This window comes from Dama dama, chromosome 19, assembly GCF_033118175.1.
Source record: "Dama dama isolate Ldn47 chromosome 19, ASM3311817v1, whole genome shotgun sequence".
In the NCBI taxonomy this organism is placed as follows: domain Eukaryota; kingdom Metazoa; phylum Chordata; class Mammalia; order Artiodactyla; family Cervidae; genus Dama; species Dama dama.
In genome coordinates, this window is record NC_083699.1 from 20,429,437 (window position 1) to 20,452,368 (window position 22,932).

General features: G+C 37.8%; 1 protein-coding gene across 2 annotated transcripts in view; it reads right to left on the reverse strand.

The window, feature by feature from the left end:
* The window catches only part of ZBBX (zinc finger B-box domain containing), a 107,802-nt gene that overhangs the window by 83,120 nt on the left and 1,750 nt on the right, over positions 1-22,932 (reverse strand). For both annotated transcript variants that reach the window (XM_061167868.1, XM_061167867.1), the window contains exons 2-6: positions 20,363-20,476; positions 16,879-16,969; positions 9,339-9,387; positions 8,332-8,441; positions 1,352-1,447 (exon numbers count right to left, since the gene is read on the reverse strand). In XM_061167868.1, coding sequence (XP_061023851.1) covers positions 1,352-1,447; positions 8,332-8,441; positions 9,339-9,387; positions 16,879-16,969; positions 20,363-20,476 — 460 coding nt within the window. The remainder of the gene's footprint in view (positions 1-1,351; positions 1,448-8,331; positions 8,442-9,338; positions 9,388-16,878; positions 16,970-20,362; positions 20,477-22,932) is intronic.

A 22,932-nucleotide genomic window follows, 5' to 3' on the forward strand; every position in this document is an offset into this window, starting at 1 on the left:
GAGGAGCCTGGCGAGTTTCAGTCCATAGGGTCACAAAGAGTTGCACACGACTGAGGACTGAACTGAAGTGAACTGATACTCCGTACAGCTAAAACAGTGCCTAAATTCACTGAGTGACACTTAGGAAAATATGCTGAATAAATCGCTGAGTGGAAAATTCTAATGTGAATTCACAGTGGGGTGATTATACTCCTTACCCTCACAGTGGAGTGCCTTTAGTTAAATTCTATATGATTTATCTATTAACTATTACACTCAACTATTACACTCACGTTTATGCACATTCATTTTAATTTCCTATGACTGTCCAGTTGTACGATACTCCCTGAAGCAGGGGAATAGACAGTGGGTTTTTGTTTTCCCTCCTTCACTTCTGCCAGAAGGCTCTAAACACTGAAGAGCCACTCAAAAGTAACTGACTTGGGTAAATACTGATAAAAGGAAGGTCAGTGTTATGCTTTATGTCCGTTATGACTCGGGTCTTCAGCATCTGTGAGAGCTACTGATGACATATATGTTGAAGCAACATGTAATGATTGAAGTCTACCAGTGATCTTTCCAAATATAGACAATCATAAAATATACAAGATAATATTAAATCCCTTAACCCCAAGATCCTGGGTTCTCACTTTTATCTCCAGATCCTTAGGAGCAGGATCCTAGTAGTATTCATCAGTGCAGGGTCACTGCCTCGCACTGACTCTACAATAAGTGAAATCTATGACAAACCAGTGCATCATCAGATGTATCTGGCATAAAATGTCAAGTCTATATTTAGCCATATTTATTGTTTAAGTATTAGAAACTTAAAGACATCTGACAGGGTTTGAGTTTAAGCATTAAAAAAAAAATGATTACATGAGGATAATAAACGCTGGTGATATGTAGGAGGAAAAGTAGAAACCTGAGAACTAAGCTTATTTAAACAACAATGAGGGAGGACAAATAAAAGACTTTTTAAAATAAACATGAGAAGAAAGCAAGAGATTTCTATTTATAAACTAGATAGAAATAATACTTAAAACAAATCGTGTGTTCATTTGAAACCACAATAGAAAAAAATATTGTCTAAGTTTTAAATGTCAAGTTCACAGTTAGAATGCCTAATGTAAAAATTCTAATCAAGCTAAGTGTTTCAGGAGCTATATTAAAGAACAGTTTAAACAGCAAAATAAAATCCAGATTACCGTTGTCAAGTAATTTTAAGTTACATGCAAAGACTGTACATAATAGAATTTTAGAAATTAATGCAAATCGTCCTAAATTCTAGATAATTAAACAGGTCTTATATGTCTTCCTGTTGAAACATTTTATAAATACACTACAAGTAGAGCATTTTAAGATGTCATACCTGCAGAAGAGTTGTTCTGTGGAGTTTCAGTGCCCCCTTCTGGTGGATTTTAGCAAAGCATCCTGAGCAATAATCTTCTCCACATTCAAGACATACCTTAAAAGATATTGAAAAATCATACAGTTTCATCAAATATGACTTTGAGAAAACATATGCATAAAGAACTCATTGTTCTCATCTTTATTTCTCCATTTACACACCAAGAAATTGAGAAGCCCAAGGAAATAGGACAACATTTGTGCCAGTAAGAGGTAACTCAGAAAAATTAACTTGAAAACCCTTAACTATTCTCATGACAAAATAAATATAACAGTTGCAAGTAGGCTTAAGTGCTAGTTGCATGTACATATGTAAAACTTTTTAATAAATCACTAAAAAAAAACCCCAGCAACCTCAGATCAAATTTCTTAACCTGGTAAAAATTAACAGTGTTATCTCTGGGTCAAAACTACTTCATAATGAGTTCTTTTATTTTTCTGTATGGATTTACATGACATAATTTGTTTCAAAGGATGCGTATATCATTTGTCTCCAAAAATCCCCACAGACTTCTTTGAATGACACTGCTTCACTGGTGATTCTCAAAATGTGATTTTTAAAAGCATACTTAGAAGATTCCTCAAAGGAAAAAAAAAGTATAAGAAAAAACATGTCAGCAATGCTTATGCCTGATGAAATGATTATGCACAAATGTGTATGTATCTAGCAAATGCTATATGCTGTTAAAATGCAATTTTTTTAAATTTATGGACAAGTCAGAAAATGTGATATACTTCTACCTATGATGGTGCTGAGCAAGAGTGAAAGTGAAGAAAGAAAATGAAATTTTTACTGCAAGAGCAATTACTACTGTGTAGATGTACAGGCACACCAACACCTCTTACAGTATGATAAAAAATAGCACAAATGGCCAATGGCCCTCATTTCCTTGAGTTTGGCCTAGGTTGAGAATAACTGATGGCACAAATAGGAAAGCACAAGGCTTGGAGACAGTCAGAAAGCCTGTGTCAAGGAGCTCCTTTCAGCTTTCCTTCATTTCCTCCCCTTCAGGATGCCCACCAATCTTCTCCCCGCCTTCTCCTCTCATTGCATCAGGGTACAATAGGCATAAAGCAGCTAGAGCAGGCTGGGGAGTGACGGACCAGGGTCTTCTGCCTCGTCCGGTTCAGTGGTAGCCTGATGTGCAATGCAGCGGTGACGCTTCTCAAACTGCACATGTATATGCATCTCCCGGGATTTAGCTCCAGTGCACACTCTGGTTTGGGAGGTCTGAATGGGACTGAGATCCTGCGTTCTAACAAGCTCCCAGGTGATGTCCACCAGCTGTTGGATGCAGACCACACAGTGAGTAAAAAGGGATTAGAGTGTGTAGGATGAAAAAAAGTAGACTAAACTTAGGGGAAGGTGAGAGGTTAAATTAGGAGCTTGGGACTAACAGATACACACTGCCATATATAAAATAGATAACCAACAAGGACCTACTGTATAGACAGAGAACTATACTCAATATTTTTAATAACCGATAAAGGGAAAGAATCTGAAAATATATATATACACACATACATAACTAAATGTACATGTATATATATACATATGCATATATTTAACTAAATCACTTTGCTGTATGCCTGAAACTAACACAACATTGTAAATCAAGTATACCTCAATGAAAAATAAATAAAATAAAATTCAAAAGGAGTCCATTAATTTTTTAAAATTGTATTGCAAATTCCCATATGATGATGCAGTTACCTACAATAATGTAGCCATGTTTATTAAACATGAAATGATTAAGAAAACTGCCCCAAAAAATGTTAAAGGAGTAATTAATTTTATGTACCTAAAATGAAACTAAAAAGGAAAAGTCAAATCAAATAACAATATTCACAGCATTCGGGAAGCACTTACTCATTGTTCTAAGGGTTTCATGTGTTCCATCTCATTCAGTTCTAACAAGAACCCCATACAGTTGGCATGACCATTGTACCTCCATTGTGAAGATGAGGCAACAAAGGAACATAATGATTGAGAATTTGTCCAATCGTACAGCTAATGGAGACAGGATTTCAACCCCAGGGTCTGACTCAAAGCTTAAACTCTTACCCATACCCACATTACTAATAATTAATCATTAACCATTGATTGCAATACTAATCATTTATGGGAAAACCTTGATAAAATCTTCAATAAAATAAATCAAATATGTCAAATGATGGCATGGTCTAGTATTTATCAAAATTCAAGTGCATTTGTCAAGTGTGATTATAGCTACACAAAATTGGATTTATAATTTTAGTGGAAGAAAAATAAGTACTATCCCCAGTACAGGAAATAGTTATAGCCTGTCAACTCTTGTTTCAAGAGCTATAGTCTCAAATAAATGAAGATACAAACAACTAAATCCATAATTTTTAAGTACAAAATCAAAAGCTATAATTTCACATACACATATGGAAGTAGTATTGTATTAATGTAGGTTTCAAAATGTATTCTACAACGTACCAGCTGATATTTTAATGAATGTCTCATAAATATTGGGCACCATTTCTACAATGTAATATAGACGACTGAGTGTCAGTCTGAGCATATAGTGAAAATGTGTCCAACTCTTTGCAACCCCACGGACTGTAGCCTGCCAGGCTCCTCCATCCATGGGATTTTCTAGGCAAGAATACTGGAGTGGGTTGTCATTTCCTTCTCTGGGGATCTTCCCAACTCAGGGCTCAAACCCGGGTCTCCTGCATTGCAGGCAGACTCTTTACCGTCTGAGCCACAAGGGAAGCCTTCAGCATATAATTCTAGGCCAAATATTTGCTAACAATAGATTTTTAATGAAAGTTACCAAAGGGATATTGTACTGGAAGATCAAAGCTGGAGTCATAGAACAAGCTTATATATTTTGTTATACAAGCATATTTGGATTTAAATTGGGGGAAAATGACCAACAACTAGAAAATCTTTTTAGGCAATTTGTATATCTGGCAGGAACATACTAAAAACACAGATAAGGGCTTCATTCCACCACAGATGATTTGTCAATGATGGAATACCTAAGTGCAGTTCTAGCATATAACTTTTTTTTTATTATTATTATTTTTTTATTAGTTGGAGGCCAATCACTTCACAACATTTCAGTGGGTTTTGTCATACATTGATATGAATCAGCCATGGATTTACACGTATTCCCCATCCCGATCCCCGCTCCCACCTCCCTCTCCACCCGATTCCCCCGGGTCCTCCCAGTGCACCAGGCTGGAGCACTTGTCTCATGCATCCCACCTGGGCTGGTGATCTGTTTCACCATAGATAGTATACATGCTGTTCTTCTGAAATATCCCACCCTCACATTCTCCCACAGAGTTCAAAAGTCTGTTCTGTATTTCTGTGTCTCTTTTTCTGTTTTGCATATAGGGTTATCGTTACCATCTTTCTAAATTCCATATATATGTGTTAGTATGCTGTAATGTTCTTTATCTTTCTGGCTTACTTCACTCTGTATAAGGGGCTCCAGCTTCATCCATCTCATTAGGGTGTGGAGAAAAGGGAACCCTCTTACACTGTTGGTGGGAATGCAAACTAGTACAGCCGCTATGGAAAACAGTGTGGAGATTTCTTAAAAAACTGGAAATAGAACTGCCATATGACCCAGCAATCCCACTTCTGGGCATACACACTGAGGAAACCAGATCTGAAAGAGACACATGCACCCCAATGTTCATCGCAGCACTGTTTATAATAGCCAGGACATGGAAGCAACCTAGATGCCCATCAGCAGATGAATGGATAAGGAAGCTGTGGTACATATATAGCATATAACTTTTTAATTTGATCAAGGCTGGGTCAGTTATGCTAAGACTTCAGAATCCGAGTTTAAATTATCCACATTTGCCAAATTAATAAGTAATTTTCAACTATCCATTTCCCTTTTGCCATAAAGAAACAGCCAAAAGCCTCTGGAATTTCTTTTCAAAATAAGAAATTTGCAAATTGAGGGGTTTATTTTTACCACCAATATATATGAAGACAACATATATAAAATGTGCCAACAAAAAAGGCATACAATTTACTACCTCCTCTTAATGTGCTAGGCACGATGCTAAATACTTCACATGCATTAACCATTATCTTCAATAACTCTGAGGTCTAGACTACTGTTATCCATTTTATCCCATTTTACAAATGAGAAAAGAGAAATATAAAAGAATTAAGTCATTTGCTAAAGGTCACAGAGCTAACAACAGGTAAATTGGAGGTTGAAATGCCAACCTCCAAACGGCAAGCTCTTAATCCCTACCTCCCATCCCTATACAATCTTCCCTGATGAAGGTCATGCCATAAGATAGAGAGAGGTTGATTCTGATTATCCAATCAGCATGACCATCTAGAATGATGGAAGCTAAGAATACAAGGTAACCTTAGAATTCAACACTACAGAGTTCATTACATTTGCCAAGCTTGAAATTAAAAAAAATAATAATAACATTGTGCTTTAAAAGCATGATGGGATGTTAATTTCATTTAAAATCAAACAATATCCTTTCTTAAGTTAGAGCCTAAATCCTGGCTTCTATTTACAACAGGTTTCAGGCAGATCAGTTTTGTCATCACTGTACACTGTTGCTCTCATCTGCTTTCCAGCCAAAGCAGGTGCCATTTACACTGGAAGGTCCTTTGCTTGCTTTTCTGTCGCCCTGGAAAAACAGATCCTTTATTTCCTAGCCAAATCTTATCTACATGTGCCATTTTTTTTTTTTTTCAAATTCCATGGCCTTTATACAGTGTTCAACATAGAAAAGGAGTCACAAGAAATATTGACTCATAGCTCCTATGCCAAATGATTGTCAGATCATGAACAGTTTCAAACAATTCAGTTCTGCCCTTAAGTCCCATTTAGCTTTCATACTTCAAGCTTCAGGAATATTAGCACTGTTTATATTTTCTAAACATTTCTGGGTAAGTATAACTTGCTAAAATTCCTCAAATTATAGTCCACCATTACATCAGTAAGAAGAAAAGAAGTATTATATAATAGTAACAGCATTATACCAAGAGCCAGGGTTTTACATTTAGTATTATTAGCTCTTTACTAGAAAGAATTCTAAATCTCTGAGTTCAGTTAAAATTGCCATGAAATAAGGCCAGTAATACAATCTTAAATCAGAAGTGATTACAGCCAAATTCTCTGAAATTATAATAAATATTAGCTATAGTAACCCACAAATGTTAGTTATAACCATCACATTCTTTGGAGAAAAACCTGCTTCCAAAGTGTGTGATATTTTAACTGCAAAAGATATTGGGTATCTTTCTTTCAGTTAGCTTCAGTGATAACAGTGTTTCAACAACAGAAACATTTTAAAGAAATGTGTGTGCTTGTGTGTTGTGCTTAGTCACTAATCTTAGTGTCCAACTCTTTGCGGGCCCATGGACTATAGCCCGCCAGGCTCCACTGTCCATGGAATTTTTCAAGCAAAAATACTGGAATGTATTGCCATTTCCTCCTCCAGGGGATCTTTCCAACCCAGGGATTGAACCCACATCTCCCTATGTCTTCTGAATTACAAGCGGATTCTTCACCCTTTGAGCCACTGGAGAAGCCCTAAAGAAACAAACACATTCAACAAGTGTGTGCTGAGTACCTATTAAATTGCAGGCATAATTCTAGGTGGCAGGCACAGAGTAGTGAAGAAAGCCAAGGTCCGTATGCTCATGAAGTTTACATCGTAGGTAAACAGAAAATAAACATACACTAAAGAGGGATAAATGTTGTATTGATGGATGAGGCAGCTTCACAGAACTAGAGAGTACAACTCAGCTGTTTCTGTTTTATAAAGGGCTGTAGTTTGAATTGACCTTTATTGATATGAGACCTTGGTAAGGAAAAAAATTGTTAGGGAGATCTGAAGAGTTGAATTTTGAACATGTTAAAGTGATTTTCGTTAGTCATCCAAGTAGAAGTGTTGACTGGGAGTCTGAGTTGAAAGTTCAGGGGGGAAATATTAATTAGAGATGTGTTCATAAGTTTGGAAACCATCAAAATAGAGATGGTCTTTAAAGCCAAGAGAGGAGATGAAACTATTCAAACAGTAAGTACAAATAGACTGGCTTCCCTGCTGGCTCAGTGGTAAAGAATCTGGCTGTCAATGCAGAAGACACAAGTTCGATCTCTGGGTCAGGAAGATCCCCTGGAGAAGGAAAGGCAACCCATTGTAATATTCTACCTCGGAAAGTCCCATGGACTAGGTTGCTAGAGAGTCAGACATGACTTAGTGACTAAAGAACCACATAAACAGACTACAGAAGAGGCTGAGGACTAAGCCCTGTGGCACTCCAAACTCAGGGGTCAAGAATACAAAAAGACAACAAAGCCTTACACAGAAAAAATATACCGTGTCATTCCATTTTTATAAATTCCAAGAATAAGTTTAGCACCACTAAAGGTATGCTGCTAAAAATCCAAATTGTCGTTGGTTTTGTAAAGGGAATGAATCGGAAAAGGTACAAGGGAATCTTCTGGGGTATTATATTTTCTCGATGGGGACATATACATTTAAGATCTGCCCATTTCACAGTAGGTAAATTATAACTCAATTTTTTAAAAAAGAGAGGATGGGAGGAGAGACTATAATGATAGTAAGTGCAGACAACTCTTCAGGAGTGTTACTGAAAGGGATGCAAGAAGAGATCTGGGATCAAAGAAGAATTTCTTCTTTGGTCTGGGAAATACTGTGGCATATTTTTGTGCTGATAGGCATGATTCAAGAGAGAGAGGACAAGAGTTAGGTCATGTTCTTAAACAGGAATGAGAAGTTGAGACTCAGTGCATCATTTAGCACTGGCCTTTCCCAGCAGCCTGCACAATTCACTCCCAGCAAGGGTCATGAAGGAAAAGTGCGTGGCTACCAAAGCAGGTTAAGTCGGGACAAGTGTATGCGCCCACTTGAGAGTTCTGCTCCAAGATTTGACCCCAGTGTACCTACCAGCAGAGCAGCTTTCTTCTCACACTGCCCGCAGACCTTCCCTTTTATCTTAGGTTTGTTACTTTCAGAACAATTTGCCATTTTATAATTTAGTGGTTGTTTCACTGGTCCTGAAAGGAAAAACAAAGAAAGACCAATCACATTAAAATACAATGTTCAGTTTTCTGACTGATAAAATAAGGAAATTATGCACATTTCTATATTCTCAAATAGTGTATACATATCAGATGCCCAATAAGAATGGCATGGAGCCAAGTCTAATCTTCCCAGTAGACTGGGGAGCCCACAGTCTCCCTCCCAACCCCTGTGACCACGGGGCCACACACATACATTCCGCTGTAAGCTCAACTGAACTAGACATAAAATTACAGAATGTTAAAAACTGTACTTTGGATAGAATTCTTATAGAGTTCTGTCCCATTTCTGGATGAAACTGAAGCCAAAACAGAACAACTTCCATAATAAATGTTATATGTATTTCTAGAACATAGTCTATCAAACTATCTTAATTATTCAAATTAAATGTTTATCCTCTATATTATAAATCTCATTTCTTTTAGAATTACCATAAATTCAAAATTTGGTTTTGCTACTTTTAAATTCTTTTTAAAAAGCAAATTTCAATGTTCTTTTAATTTCCTAGGGTAAAATGTCAATTTATAATTTTATACCACTAGAATTTTCTTCCTGTTTAAGATATTATATTAATAAAGTTTAAGGAGCAATGCTATGTAAGTCCTCATCTTTCAAAAATACTATTATTATAGTCATATCCTAAGTTGATATTTTATATAAAATAAGTGCCCTTCCCCAAAACACAGATAAAATATATTGTGAATATCACAGAAAAAGAGTCAATATTTTGGGGTTTAGAGTCATTATACTGCATGAATAGTCTTAGAACTATAATTTGTAATTCAAATGTTAAATGTAATTCAATATGTAATTCAAAGGTTAAAAAAATAATTATATCTACAATACCTAATAATACAGTGTAAACTGTTTACCTTGAAGTTGTTCCTTCAGTAATTTTAATTTCACTTTTCCAGCAGAAAACTGTATTAACAAAATAGATACTATTTTTCAGATATAACTCAAAGTTTAAGTGACTAACAAAAATACTATAAAGCCATAACATTTTGCTGCATCTTGAACAAAACAAACATTTTCAAATAATATAATAGGAGATCATCTTTACTGCAAATATAGAGCTTTTAATTAAATCAAGAGAAAATTCACAAATGGAAAATATATTTTAGAAACATATATAAGCCAACTTTCAGGAAAAAATGTCATAAATTATCTTTAAACAAAAGTTACACATCTCTATGAAATGATTTTAGGAAAGCACTAGCTTTTAAATATTATAAAGGCTCAGTATGCCTTCTCCATCTCTGATCTTTCCAAAACACACAAAGTCTAATATTTGTGTAGACTGAATCTAAACTGAATTCTGACTGAGCTATTCTGCTCACAAAACTGTAAAAAGCTAACATTATTATCTGTATTTGCCCAATTTAGAAAAGCATTTAAGCGTCATAGACATAGCCTTTTTCAAATATATTTTTTGTTATCCCGGACTTTCCCAAGGTGTAGCCAAAAAAAATTGAGTACGTAAGAATTATGGCTAGGTATTTCAAATAAATAATTGCCTAAAATCCTTGGATCTTCAGGTTTTAAGAAATGAAACAGACTTGCCTATTCCAAGTACCTGCTTTGGTCTTATTAAAACCAACATCTGAAGTACACAGACATTCACAGAGCATGGTGAACACTTATACACACACTGTCAATTCATGCCTTATTTTCAATTTTCAATTTCCATGCTCAATTGCCCAATTTGCACATGAGAATATGAGAACAATGGTTGCCTCTCCGTCTATAGCTTGTACCACTGCAGTCATCTTTGAAAATTTAGGCCTAATTATTCTCAGTAAATCTAGTGGGTTTGCTTCAAAAGAGCATTTGTTTTCTCACATTTTTTAAGGAGCTGTTCAGATGCTATGTACCAAACACAGCAGACTAGAAAATAGAATTGAAATAGTCATTTTTTATGTGAATAACACTTTTATTTGTAAACTGGCAGTGTTATACAAGTTACAGATAATTTAATCCCATTTTTCATAACCAAATTCTCCAATATTATTACCTTAATGATACATTTGAATTGAAACATGTGGTTATAGGCTACCTGGGCAGAATGGACATACTAAGGCAGAATAAACCCATTATTAGGGACATATTGTAGCTTGTTCTTGTTATTGTGAATATTTTTCAGCTCTGTGAATACAGCCATATTTACTTCAAATGAATCAAACTGCATATAATATTTCAATGAACAAACTGCTAGCTTGTTATTTTTAGGCAAACAGAATTTCCTAAGTCTGATTTTTATCTGTTGGGGAAAAAGATGAGAGTGGAGTAGGGTTGGACCAGGGATACACACACACACACACACACACACACACATATGCAAACACATGGTGTTTGTGTGTGTGTGTGTGTGTGTGTGTATCCCTAATCCAACCCTACTCCAAAAGCTTCAGTTCAGTTCAGTCGCTCAGTCGTGTCCGACTCTGAGATCCCATGAATCGCAGCACACCAGGCCTCCCTGTCTATCACCAACTCCCAGAGTCTACCCAAACCCATGTCCATCGAGTCGGTGATGCCATCCAGCCATCTCATCCTCTGTCATCCCCTTCTCCTCATGCCCCCAGTCCTTCCCAGCATTAGGGTCTTTTCCAATGAGTCAACTCTTCACATGCGGTGGCCAAAATATTGAAGTTTCAGCTTCAACATCAGTCCTTCCAAGGAACACCCAGGACTGATCTCCTTTAGGATGGACTGGTTGGATCTTCTTGCAGTCCAAAAGCTTACCAGGTAGCAAAGTGGAAATCTGCCTGCCAATGCAGGAGGTACAAGAGACATGGGTTCAGTCCCTGGGTCAGGAAGATCCCCTGGAGTAGCAAATGGCAACCCACTTCAGTATTCTTGCATGAAAATTCCATGGAGATAAGAGCCTCGTGGGCTATCTTACACTGTTTGTGACCCCCATGGACTATATGCTCACAGGACTCAATGCTCACATGACTGAGAACACATATACACACACATATATACACACACATATATATATATATATGGATATGACTATGTTTGTATGCATAAAACATTATGAATTCAATATACTGAAGCTATATACCTCATTAGCCAACTTATGCCTCCATCAGGAGATGCTAAAGGGGTCTCATCAGGGGCCAGGACAGCTTAGAGGCTCAGACATATCATCTGGGCCATTGGGGTCAGACTATGCTGTCTTCATCGGCCTCCCTAGCATTCACAAATGCCTCCAAACTGCCACTAATGTCCTAAACTGCCATGCTGGGCCCACGCTCCTTCCACAAGCCACTTTTTCCAAAAGTCTCATTCTTAACCAATTAGCTACTTAACCTTTGCCATTCTCCACTACTTTTCCTTCCATCCAGGCTGCCCCGCCCTTCCATGAAACCCTTTTTAAATAGTCATTTAACTGTATTATGCCTTAAACCTTTCCTTAACATATCTCTCCCAAAAGTTCACAGTAACTGGCCCCATCTTTCTCACACACAACCTTCCCCACGGGACTCTCCAGAGGGACTAGCTACATTTCTATTCCCTTGCACTCACCCAGAGCGAAGGAAACTGTTCTCCCTGTTTGCTCCTCAGTGCTGCTTCCAGAACACTGTTCTGCTCTCATCATTCAGCCGAGTTGCCTCTACTGAAGCTCCCACCATCCACTCACTGCCTTTCCCAGGGCCCAGAATCCTCTCCCACCTGAACCTCGGCCGTCTGCTCAGTATTGCTCTCCATCACTTCTCTAAGGTGATGGTCTTGGAGGCTCAATGTCTGTGTTCACCTGACATCCTGATGCTGAAAAACCCTCCTACAGGCTGACTGCTATGCATATCTAAAGTGCCTCTTCAGCACACCCTGACCATTATGACCAAACCTGGGACCTAAGCAGCAAGCTGAATGGCCACACCTTCAAAATCCCAAATTCAGAGTTTCTTTGAGCCCTAACCACAATCTCCTTACCTCCTTCCTTTTAGACATCCCATAACTACCTACCACTGTGATGAAATAATAGCAACTGAAAGTGTTAGTTGCTCAGTTGTATCCGACTCTTTGTGACCCCTTAGACTGTAGCCTGTCAGGCTCCTCTGTCCATGGAATTCTCTAGGCAAGAATGCTGGAGTGGGGTGGCCCTTCCCTTCTCCAGGGGATATTCCTGACTCAGGGATTGAACCTGGATCTCCCACACAGGTGGCAGATTCTTCACTGTCTTAGCCACCAGGGAAGCCCCATTAGTTACTGGGTCCTCTACAAATCCAGCCTGAACAAGCCTACTGGGCTCCTATGGCTCTTCAGCAACCTATGTGCTCATTTCTAATAAACCTCAAACGTGATTCCCACAGTGGCAGCTCCAGATCTTCTCCAGTCCCAAAAACTCAAATTCACCCCCATTCCCCTTCCTTAATGTGAACAGTTGATCTTGCCTTCAAATGTACTAAGAAAGTTGAGGTTTTCCTAGAAAAGATTTTTCCACAGCTTGCTGCCTCACTGCCTGTCAAAAGCAACCTCTAAAAATGTTCCTTCACTGTCACCTGTTTTCCATCTTTCCTGTCTCAAGGAAATGTGCCTTCCTTCCCTTGGTCAAGTCCTCCTTAAGGAGCCACCTCTTCAAAGCCCCGAGCAACTGGTGCCTCGCTCATTTAATCTTCAGTGTTTCCTCCACTAGTCACATACCCCTCAGCTACAAACTCACTTGCATCGTCTCCCACATAATAAAGTATTAGCCTTTACTTATTGCCACCTGCCTTTCTTTTTCAACAACTTGAAATAAATTCTTACATCTGATGACAACCCAACCATCAAATCAAATGTATTGTTTTTAAAAATTCTCACTCTCTGTAAATAACCATTTTAACATGATTTTCAGTTCATGTTACAATTGGTTTCACACATATTATCTCATGCACTGCTCGAAACTCTGTGAAGTAGTCAGCAAGTACTGTTATGCATGTTCACAAACATGGTAACATAAGACCGAGAAAGGTCACAGGTTAGATTTTTGCCTGAAAAGGTTAAATTTTTGTCTAAAATCACAAAACTAATTAGATGAGTCAGGACTTTAATCTATATTGTGTAGCACAGGATTCTGTGACCTTGGTACCACTGTTTTCGGCCAAATAATTCTCTGTTATGAGGGCTGCCCAGCTCATTCTCTAATGCTCAACAGTACTCCTGACTTGTAGCCACTCCCATTAGCCAAAAATATCCCTCTCAGTGGTGATAGCAAAATATGTGTCCAGACATTGCCAAGTGTCTCCTGGGGGACAAAACGGCCCCCAGCTGAAAAACATTGATCTAAAACTATACTCAACTTTTTCATTACAAATACATCAGTCAAGGTTGACTTCTCCATTTTTTTCTAAAGATGTTTTCTTTGACTTTTATCTCCTATGAAATTACATTACTTTGACTCTATTTCTCCCGTTCTTTCTCTTCTCAGGCTCCTTTCACTAGAGGGCTGGAAATTGTCTTAGAACTAAGCTGAACTATCTTAGAACTTCAGTTCAAAACCTGCATTCCAAATCTTGGCCCTGACCTTTGACATGAGCAAGTTATTCAACTTTTTTGGTGTTAAATTACTTATCTGTGGAACTGTAAAAAAGAGCAACTGTCTCTTAAGAGTGACACAAGCACTTAAAGAGATAAAATAGGAAAAGCACCGTTGGTTGGTACAAAACAGGTAGTGAGCAAATATTAAACTTTTCTTTGCCTCCATATCTTCTAAGCTCTATCCTTCATACCTGCCCTTTATACATCACACCTTTCTTCTCCTTTTTTACAAATTCTTAGGGTGCACATTTACTCTCTCAGCTCCAGCCAGCACATTAGAGTGCAAACAAAACTCCAAGTCTTTGAAATTTGTTACGAGTAGAAGTTAAATGTTCTTATAAAAGATAAAGCAAATGTGGATATGTTAATCAACTCAATGGAGGAAATCCATTCACAATGTATATGTATATCAAACCATCATGTTGTATTCTTTAAATATCTTATAATTTTATTAGCCAATCATACCTCAATAGGTCTGGGAAAAGAAAGAGAGGGAAGGAAGGAAGAAGTCTAAATCTAAACACCAGAAATTTTTCTCCAGCTCCTTTATTTATTCTATCTTTTAGGCAACTCATCCTGGCATATCACTTATATATTTTACTTCCTCCTTTCCTTTCTCACTGTGTTTGGTTCCATGTTTCCTTTATATTTCTTCCACTACATTCTAATTCAAACTCTTCTCATCTGACCTTTTAATAGTCTTGTAAGTAGCCTCTCTGTTTCTGTATCAGTGGCCTCAAAAGTAGCATATGTGCATGGCTGAGAGAGCTCAGGAGAAGCCCAAAGAGAGAAAAAGAAACATCTCTTCATATTTATATCATCCTTGATTAACTTCCATATTTTGTTTTACAATGCACATATTAGTAAATTAGTATGCATATAAATAAATTATATCTATAAGCAAATAAAAAATTGTGGATAGAAAGTTCATTCTCAAAATGAATTCTTTATTGATATGGTACATGATCAAAAAGAATGTGAATATCACTTGCTCTAAAGGTCCATCTAGTCAAGGCTATGGTTTTTCCAGTGGTCATGTACGGATGTGAGAGTTGGACTGTGAAGAAAGCTGAGCTCCGAAGAATTGATGCTTTTGAACTGTGGTGTTGGAGAGACTCTTGAGAGTCTCTTGGACTGCAAGGAGATCCAACCAGTCCATCCTGAAGGAGATCAGTCCTGGGTGTTCATTGGAAGGACTGATGCTGAGGCTGAAACTCCAATACTTTGGCCACCTCATGCGAGGAGTTGACTCGTTGTAAAAGACCTTGATGCTGGGAGGGATTGGGGGCAGGAGGAGAAGGGGCTGACAGAGGATGAGATGGCTGGATGGCATCACCGACTCGATGGACATGAATTTGAGTAAACTCCGGGAGCTGGTGATGGACAGGGAGGCCTAGCATGCTGCGATACATGGGGTCGCAAAGAGTCGGACACGACTGAGCGACTGAACTGAACTGATATTCTACTTACAAACTCCAAATGTACTGGATGTTGAGAAGATCAGCCAATACACATCATTACCTTAAACTTGCCTTCAAAACTCTTAGGGAATTCCATTCACCCAGTGAAAAAAGTCAAGACTCCTGAGTCTGGTTTTCAATCCTCCTCCCATCCTACCCAATCTTGCTTTATCTCCCACCTCTGTGCCTCCCCACCCCACCCCATTCTCCCTACTCATGCCCCATGAGTAGGAGGGTGACTCCTACTCAATTATGAGGTTTATGGGAACTGGCATTATGACTTATTCATCAATTTTCCTAACAAGTATATCTAGCACACTCTCAAATATTTTAGAGGTATACTATTATTTCCCAAGCACAAATGATTCATACACTAAATGGCAAAAATTACATAGCAACTTTTCTTATAGATATTTTCATATGTGCCTTGTCTTCTACATCACGTAAGGATCTCCTTGAGAACAAGGACAATTCGCTATGAGACAAAGAAGGAACTTAATAAATGCTATTGAATAAATAAATCAATAATCACAAAGAGTCAGCACTTTTAATATATTTACAACAACATCTAAAGCCTGGAACAATGTCTCAGAAAGATAATGAAAAATGCAAAGTGGATTATAAAACTTTTAACTCAAAAATTAAAGTCACATATCTCAGTAAGAGAAAGACAGTAAAGAATAAAATGCCTTTTCAAAGCCAAAAAGGCTAGAAGTGCCAAATAAGATATTTGTAGATGCCAACTGGTCCAATGAAAGTTTAATGATAGGTATATAAAAAGGAAAAAGCTATATAAGTTAAAACTTACAAAGTCACGGATCTTGTACTAAAGAATACAGAAGCAAAGCAGTTTTCATTACATAAGGATACTCCTTTGCTTTTAACCTTAAATATAATGTAATGTTATATTTTACATACACAGTAAAGATAAAGAAATTCCATAGCTGGGAAATTTTAAAGCAGTTTTCCCTTGGGTATCTTCACACATGGAATCAACAACCTATGAATAATTATTATTCAAGCAGAACATGAACACATTAAATAAATGTGATATAATAAAAAGGCAGAAAAAGTCTGTCATCTGTTATATCAAATAACTTCACTTTCACTTTAATATAGAACTATGTAGTTCTACTTCCCATACTTGAAAACCAGAACTGAACTGAAAGGAGAAACTGAAGTTAGAAAAATTCAACTGAAGGTGAATTTTTAAAAATCAACTTGCAGATGAAAAACAAAAACATATCTGAATAGTGAAAGTTGCATATTAACACATAAAATTTAATAAAATTCAAAATCCAATAATATGCAAAGCTTTTAAAAACAAGAATTGTCGATTCTTAAGTATGGAAGGGAAGGCAAGATCTGAAAAAATAATTTCTATATTCTTAGCAAACTGCTTGAGAATCAAATAGTGTTTTCTTACCTTAATAACATTTCCTTTATTTTGTGACATCATGTATGATTGATTACCCAATTTGCCCACTTGTCCAGATTTCCAATGATATCCACTTGACCTTCAATATATATCAATGGAAGACAAAATGTAATTACTAAATACATTTCTCCTTTTAATGAAAACAAATATATTTTCCCTGTTTCAGGAAATGGAAATTCAGTTGTTAACATGTAACAGACCACCACAAAATGAAAATGAAATATCAATAATGCCACAATAGCCTCAGTAATTCTAAAATATAACTCTACTATATTTGGAAGATTTGAAAAGAAATGAATAAAAGTGAAATGTCCAAACACAGATGAAGAATTTCATTTTTAAAGACATTTACAATGACTAAAGATAGTTTTATTGAGTTATAGGAAATTTTACAGATTGCCATGCAGTTTTAAAAGCTAAGTGTTCTCAAATGTAAAGAGAAAAAGGAAGCAAAGCAATATGCCCCCAAATTCAGCAGATCAACTACGTGATGAATGCCTTATTAAGACTTCAAATTAGTTTCCACAGTGAAAGGTAACAGAGATTGCTAAGAAGGAAAAAGGTTTCATTTTATAGTTTCAAAGCACTTTCATTTGAGCCTCACAAACTCCTCTTAAGTCAACAGAGCAGGAAGCCCAAGTCCCATTTTAAACAATAATGAGAAGAAAAGTTGCCCAAGGTCACAGAGATAATAAATAATAAAACCAAGACTGGAAAACCAAACTTCCATCTTCCTGACCAGTGAGTGGCAGGTTCTCATTTGGGCTATGACATTTACTATCTATGTGACCTTAGAAAAGCATTTTACTATTCTGAAAACCCAGGCAAGCTTTAGAACATTTTTGAAAACATCTAGAAAAGGTTCCTCCACTAATGGAAACTTACTCTTGGGGGCTAATTTCAGAACTCTGTTTCACAGATATATTTATTCATGGTCTGCTGAGGAGCCCAAACTAAGTCCAAAGCAGTGAAGTTTATAAAAAAATAAAAAGACAAAAGAAAACAAAAGCCCAAAAACAACAATAAAAAAGAGAGAACTGGCCATTGGATCATTAGGATAAGAACACCAAGACACACAATAAACTTTGTCACCTGGGATGATGTACCGCATTGAAATATCTTTGATTAAATCAATGCTCGCCAATATAAAATTAGTTTTTCTTTAAAAAAAAAAAAAAAAGCCAATGCTCTGCTTATTAGATGTGTGCATGTGTCACGAAGGCTTCCAGGTGGCACTAGTGGTAAAGAACCTGCCTGCCAATGCAAGAGACATAAGAGGCGTGGGTTTGATACCTGGGTTGGAAAGATCCCCTGGAGGAGGACCTGGCAACCCACTCCAGTATTCTTGCCTGGAGAATCCCACGGACAGAGGAGCTTAGTGGGCGCTACAGTCCATAGGGTTCCAAAGAGTCAGACACAACTCAAGCGACTTAGCTCTGTCATAAACATTTTTTCAAAGACTTAGTCTCTAAAGATAAATACCACTGAAACTATAATAAACTTTTGAATTTTCTTTAATGGTTCAGAAGGTAATTCACAGATATTTGATGATCATCACCTGAGTGCTAAGCAAAGCGAATTGAATACACAGAGTCTGGTGACCAGACTTTTAGGAACACCAGAAGTATATGAATGCACTCTCATTCTCTACAGGAAAAAAGTTAGGCACTTTTGCAGCCTATTGGAAAGAAAAGTTCTCCAGTATCTACAAAAAGGTAAGCTGCCATATACTCTGATCTAAAATTACAAGTGTAGGAATTTATCCCATAGATACTCTTACATGTGTAAGCAAAAATATATATAAAAGCATATTCATGACAGCATATGTAATCACAAAATACTAAAAACTTAATAAAGATCTGAAAAATAAGTGCTATTATATCCACACAAAGAAATATTATGCAACTCATTAAAACAACGAGATCACCGTGTGCTGACGGGGCAAGAGTGGCAAAAAGAGCAAGGAGAAAAGTAGAATGTGAATCCATTCACATATTTTTATAGATGACCTCACTTGTAAAAATGTAAAAGACATGTCAAATACACACCTACACACATACATACACATACACACACACACATATATATACAGGCTTGTACAAAGACATTTGTGGGGACAAACATTTTAATTGTTAAAAGTGGTACTACAGTATGGGCTGGGAGTCAGCCTAGAGAGAAGAAGAGATCGTTTCCATTATATAACTATCAGTTATACTTGATTTTAATTATATTTATTATTTTTACAACAAAGCAAAATTCTCCATAAAGTTAGTACAGGTATGCAAGTGTAATTATTAGAGAGTTCTCACTAATATAACTTCAGCTAAAGCATGTTTGCTAACAATATTTCAAACATACTTGAGGGTTTGAAAACTCTTATCTGTGTGCATGTAAATCCCTATCCCAAAAGTCTTTTTAAATAAATAAAAATATGCTGCTCATAAACTGGCAATCACCTGTTGATGGCACTTTTATGAGAGCAAAGAGAAACTCTCACTGCTGTTCTCAATATGTGGGTGCTCAGTACTCAGCTGTTTCCAACTCTTGGTGACCCCATGGACTGCAGCCTGCCCACCAGGCTACTCTGTCCATTGAATTTTCCAGGAAAGAATACCGGAGCAGGTTGCCATTTCCTACTCCAGGAGATCTTCCCAGCCCAAGGATCAAATCTACATCTTTTATGTCTCCTGCATTGCAGACAGATTCTCTGAGCCACCTGAGAAGCCCCAACATTCTGACCTATAAATGGTTAAGAAGAGTACTGTAAGAAGAGAAATAAGAAAGTGTGGGCTTCCTAGGCAGCACTAGTGGTAAAGAAATCGCCTGTCAATGCAGGAGACACGAAAGACATGGGTTTGATCCCTTGGTTGGGAAGATCCCTGGAGGAGGGCATGGCAACCCACTCCAGTATTCTTGCCTGGAGAATTCTATGGACAGAGGAGCCTGACGGGCTACAGTCCACAGAGTCGCAAAGAGTCGGACACAACTTAAGCGACTCAGCAGACACGCATGCAAAGACCAAATAAGGTTTAGAGGAAGGGAACACAGTTAGAAAAATGAGGGGCAATTTAAAATTGCTTGTTCATCAGTAAAATCCAAAAAGGACTCATTCAGGACAGATCGTCACTGGAAGGAAAAAAAAAAGTGAACATGTCAGTCACTCAGTCATGTTTGACTCTTTGCTACCCCAGGGACTGTAGCCCGCCAGGCTCCTCTCCATGGGATTCTCTAGGCAAGAATACTGGAGTGAGTAGCCATTCCCTTCTCCAGGGGATCTTCCTGACCCAGGGATCGAATCCAGCTTCCCTGCATTTACAGGTAGATTCTTTACTCTCTCAGTCACCAGGGAAGAATTGGAAGTTCTTGACATTAACATAAAACATGAACATAAAACAGTTCTTGACATAAGGACCTCAGCTTATAATAAGGAAATCACTTTATTTCTCTAAAATTCTTTAAAAGTGTCACCCACCCTCGTTCTTCCTTTTCTTTATTTCTTGTTGATTGGAACTCTTGTAGTTTCTTTTCCATCTCTTGGTTCTCCAACTCTAGCTGTACTTTCTCCATCCTCAGTTCTTGAGCATTTCTGAATAAGATTTAAGTGCAGAAGATTTAAATGTAAAATTTCATTTGAGGCAAACAAACAAACCCTTCCAAAAATAAAAAATAAAAAAGGCAAAATAATTTTATAGTCCTATTTGTCCTTAATTAAAATTAGGAGTAATAAATATGTCATAGCGTATTTTAACTACTTCCTTTTTCATCTTTGAAATACAGTTTCTAAAGCTAGCATTTGCCATCAATTAATAACCTCAAGCAAGGTACAACTTCAAATCTTGGACTTTTGTTTTTCATATTACATTGCCAGAGGTTTCAAATCATATTCACTTTATGCCTGAGCTATGTCTTTATATATGCACAAATATCCATGACACGCAAACAGAAAATAAACTAAAAATCATTTTCTAATTTTCACACTGCCTTCAAAGGATTCAAGTAGTTTGAATCACAGTGTTTAAAATAACTATTCTGTATAGGCAGAATACACATACTTGCTAAATAAATCATCTTGGAAAACTCCAATAAATTTCTTCCTTTATGCCATGTATGAACAATACGAAAGAAAGAGACAGAAGAGTTTGCTTGGAGCCTATTAGGAAGAAAGCTCCTGTTGAGAGTTTTGGTTGAGGAGCCATCAAAGGGATAAATGGAAACTGAGGCAAGCACCACTGATTGTTTCCCACAAAGGAAAGCAACAAAAAGAAAACTTTCTGAGGATAGAGCAGAGCCCCTAACAGATTCCTGGACAAAAGAGTCTGTAATAATGTCTGAATCTCATCAAGCTTTTGACAGCCATTTCCTTTGTCTTACAACTCTGGTCCCTCCTCAGCATTAGTCACTCACTCTCTGTTTCGTAGAAGTAAACCAACCTAGTTCTCTAGCTTTCATTATCTGTCGTGAGTTTAAATCTCTTCATTATTTCATTGGTGCTTTATTATAATTAAGCAATGTGGGCTACTTGGGTATGTGTGCTATGGCAAGGAACCAAAATAAAAATAAAGAAGATAAGAAAGGGAAATAATTCAGAGGTAGTGAGCAGTCACCAAAAAGCAAGTTGAGTCAAAGATATGACCCCAAGTCCAGGGAGATAAATGGAAAGTAAGAGGAGGCAAAAGCTATACAGAGGGTTCAGAGAAGTGGGTGAAGAAATTGAGGAAGAGAGGCATTATTTTCATTATATCTGTTCCACAAGGAGTAATTCAGCCCTAACTACAAACAAGCACTCGTAAGTGACAGGATGTGAGACCCAATGGAGCTTCCATTATAGAAAGGAACACAGCCAAGCATGAAGGTGACTGAAGGACAGTGTAATGGTGCTTTCATCGCAAAGTCGAGGGGGACACCTGAGCACATAAGGGCACATTCTTAGCCCCTGGGGGAAGCAGAACCATTCCTGAAGGGAGTGAAGACTGAGCTGAGGCCTAAGGGATGAAAGGACAGAGCCGGTCAAAGGGAGGTGGTGAGAGCAGTTATTCCAGGAAGAAAGCAAAGTGCAGGCACAGGTAGAAAAGAGCGGTGTGTGGGTCCAGGAACTAGGAGTTCCATGTCCCCAGACGTGAAGCACAGGAAGGGGAAAGTGGCAAGAAATGGAACTGCTGAGGCGGACAGTGGCCGCATCATGAGGAGCTGTGTAGGCCATGATGAGAAACTGGGATTTGTACTTGTGCTCTTAAAGAGCAATAAGCATCTTTAAAAAGTTTTAAGAGAATTGAGAATTGATCAGACTTGCATTTAAGAACCATCACTCTGGCTGTACAATGGAATATTAATTAGAGGGTGCAAAGCTGAGAATAAGGAAGCCAGTTAGGAGACTATTTCCATAACCCTGATATTGTGCTGGTCTGACTAGACAGAGACAGTGGGGACAAAAATGGCAACATTCGAGAACTATAAGGAAACAAAATTAACTGGACTTAAAGACTGAGCAGAAAAGGGAAAAGGAAGGAACCCGAGCTAACCCTAAGCGCTGTTTCCTGAACGAGGTCACTCCGGGGTGGGCTGTGGGCACAGTTCAGAATCACTGGCCCAAAGTCTCAGCAGCTTACAACACTTTCCACATGGCCTCCGGAGGAAGAGTCCAAAAGCACAAACGTGACTGTGTCACTTATTCGCTTACAAAACTTTTAATGTTTTGGAAGTTCTCACTGTGGTAGAGGAAAGAGACTAAAAAAGGAACTGGCCTCCTGACCAAGTGGTCAAACTGATTCTGTGGGATTCTGTGGGTCTAGAACAACACAGAAGATTCCTCCTGGAGACAGCAGACCCAGAAGGGCAGCTGAAGTTGATCCTACAGAGACCATGTCAACACAGCCAATCTGAGAGGCAGAAACAACCCGCTAACACTGTGTGGAGGCTGGGAAACAGAGAGAAGAGCTGGAGAACTCTAACATGTCAGACAACATTAAGACAATTGTGAAGACAATGCCAACCAAAAAGACTTGGAACAGGAAAGGGCAAGAAAAGAAACTCCAGAGCAACGAC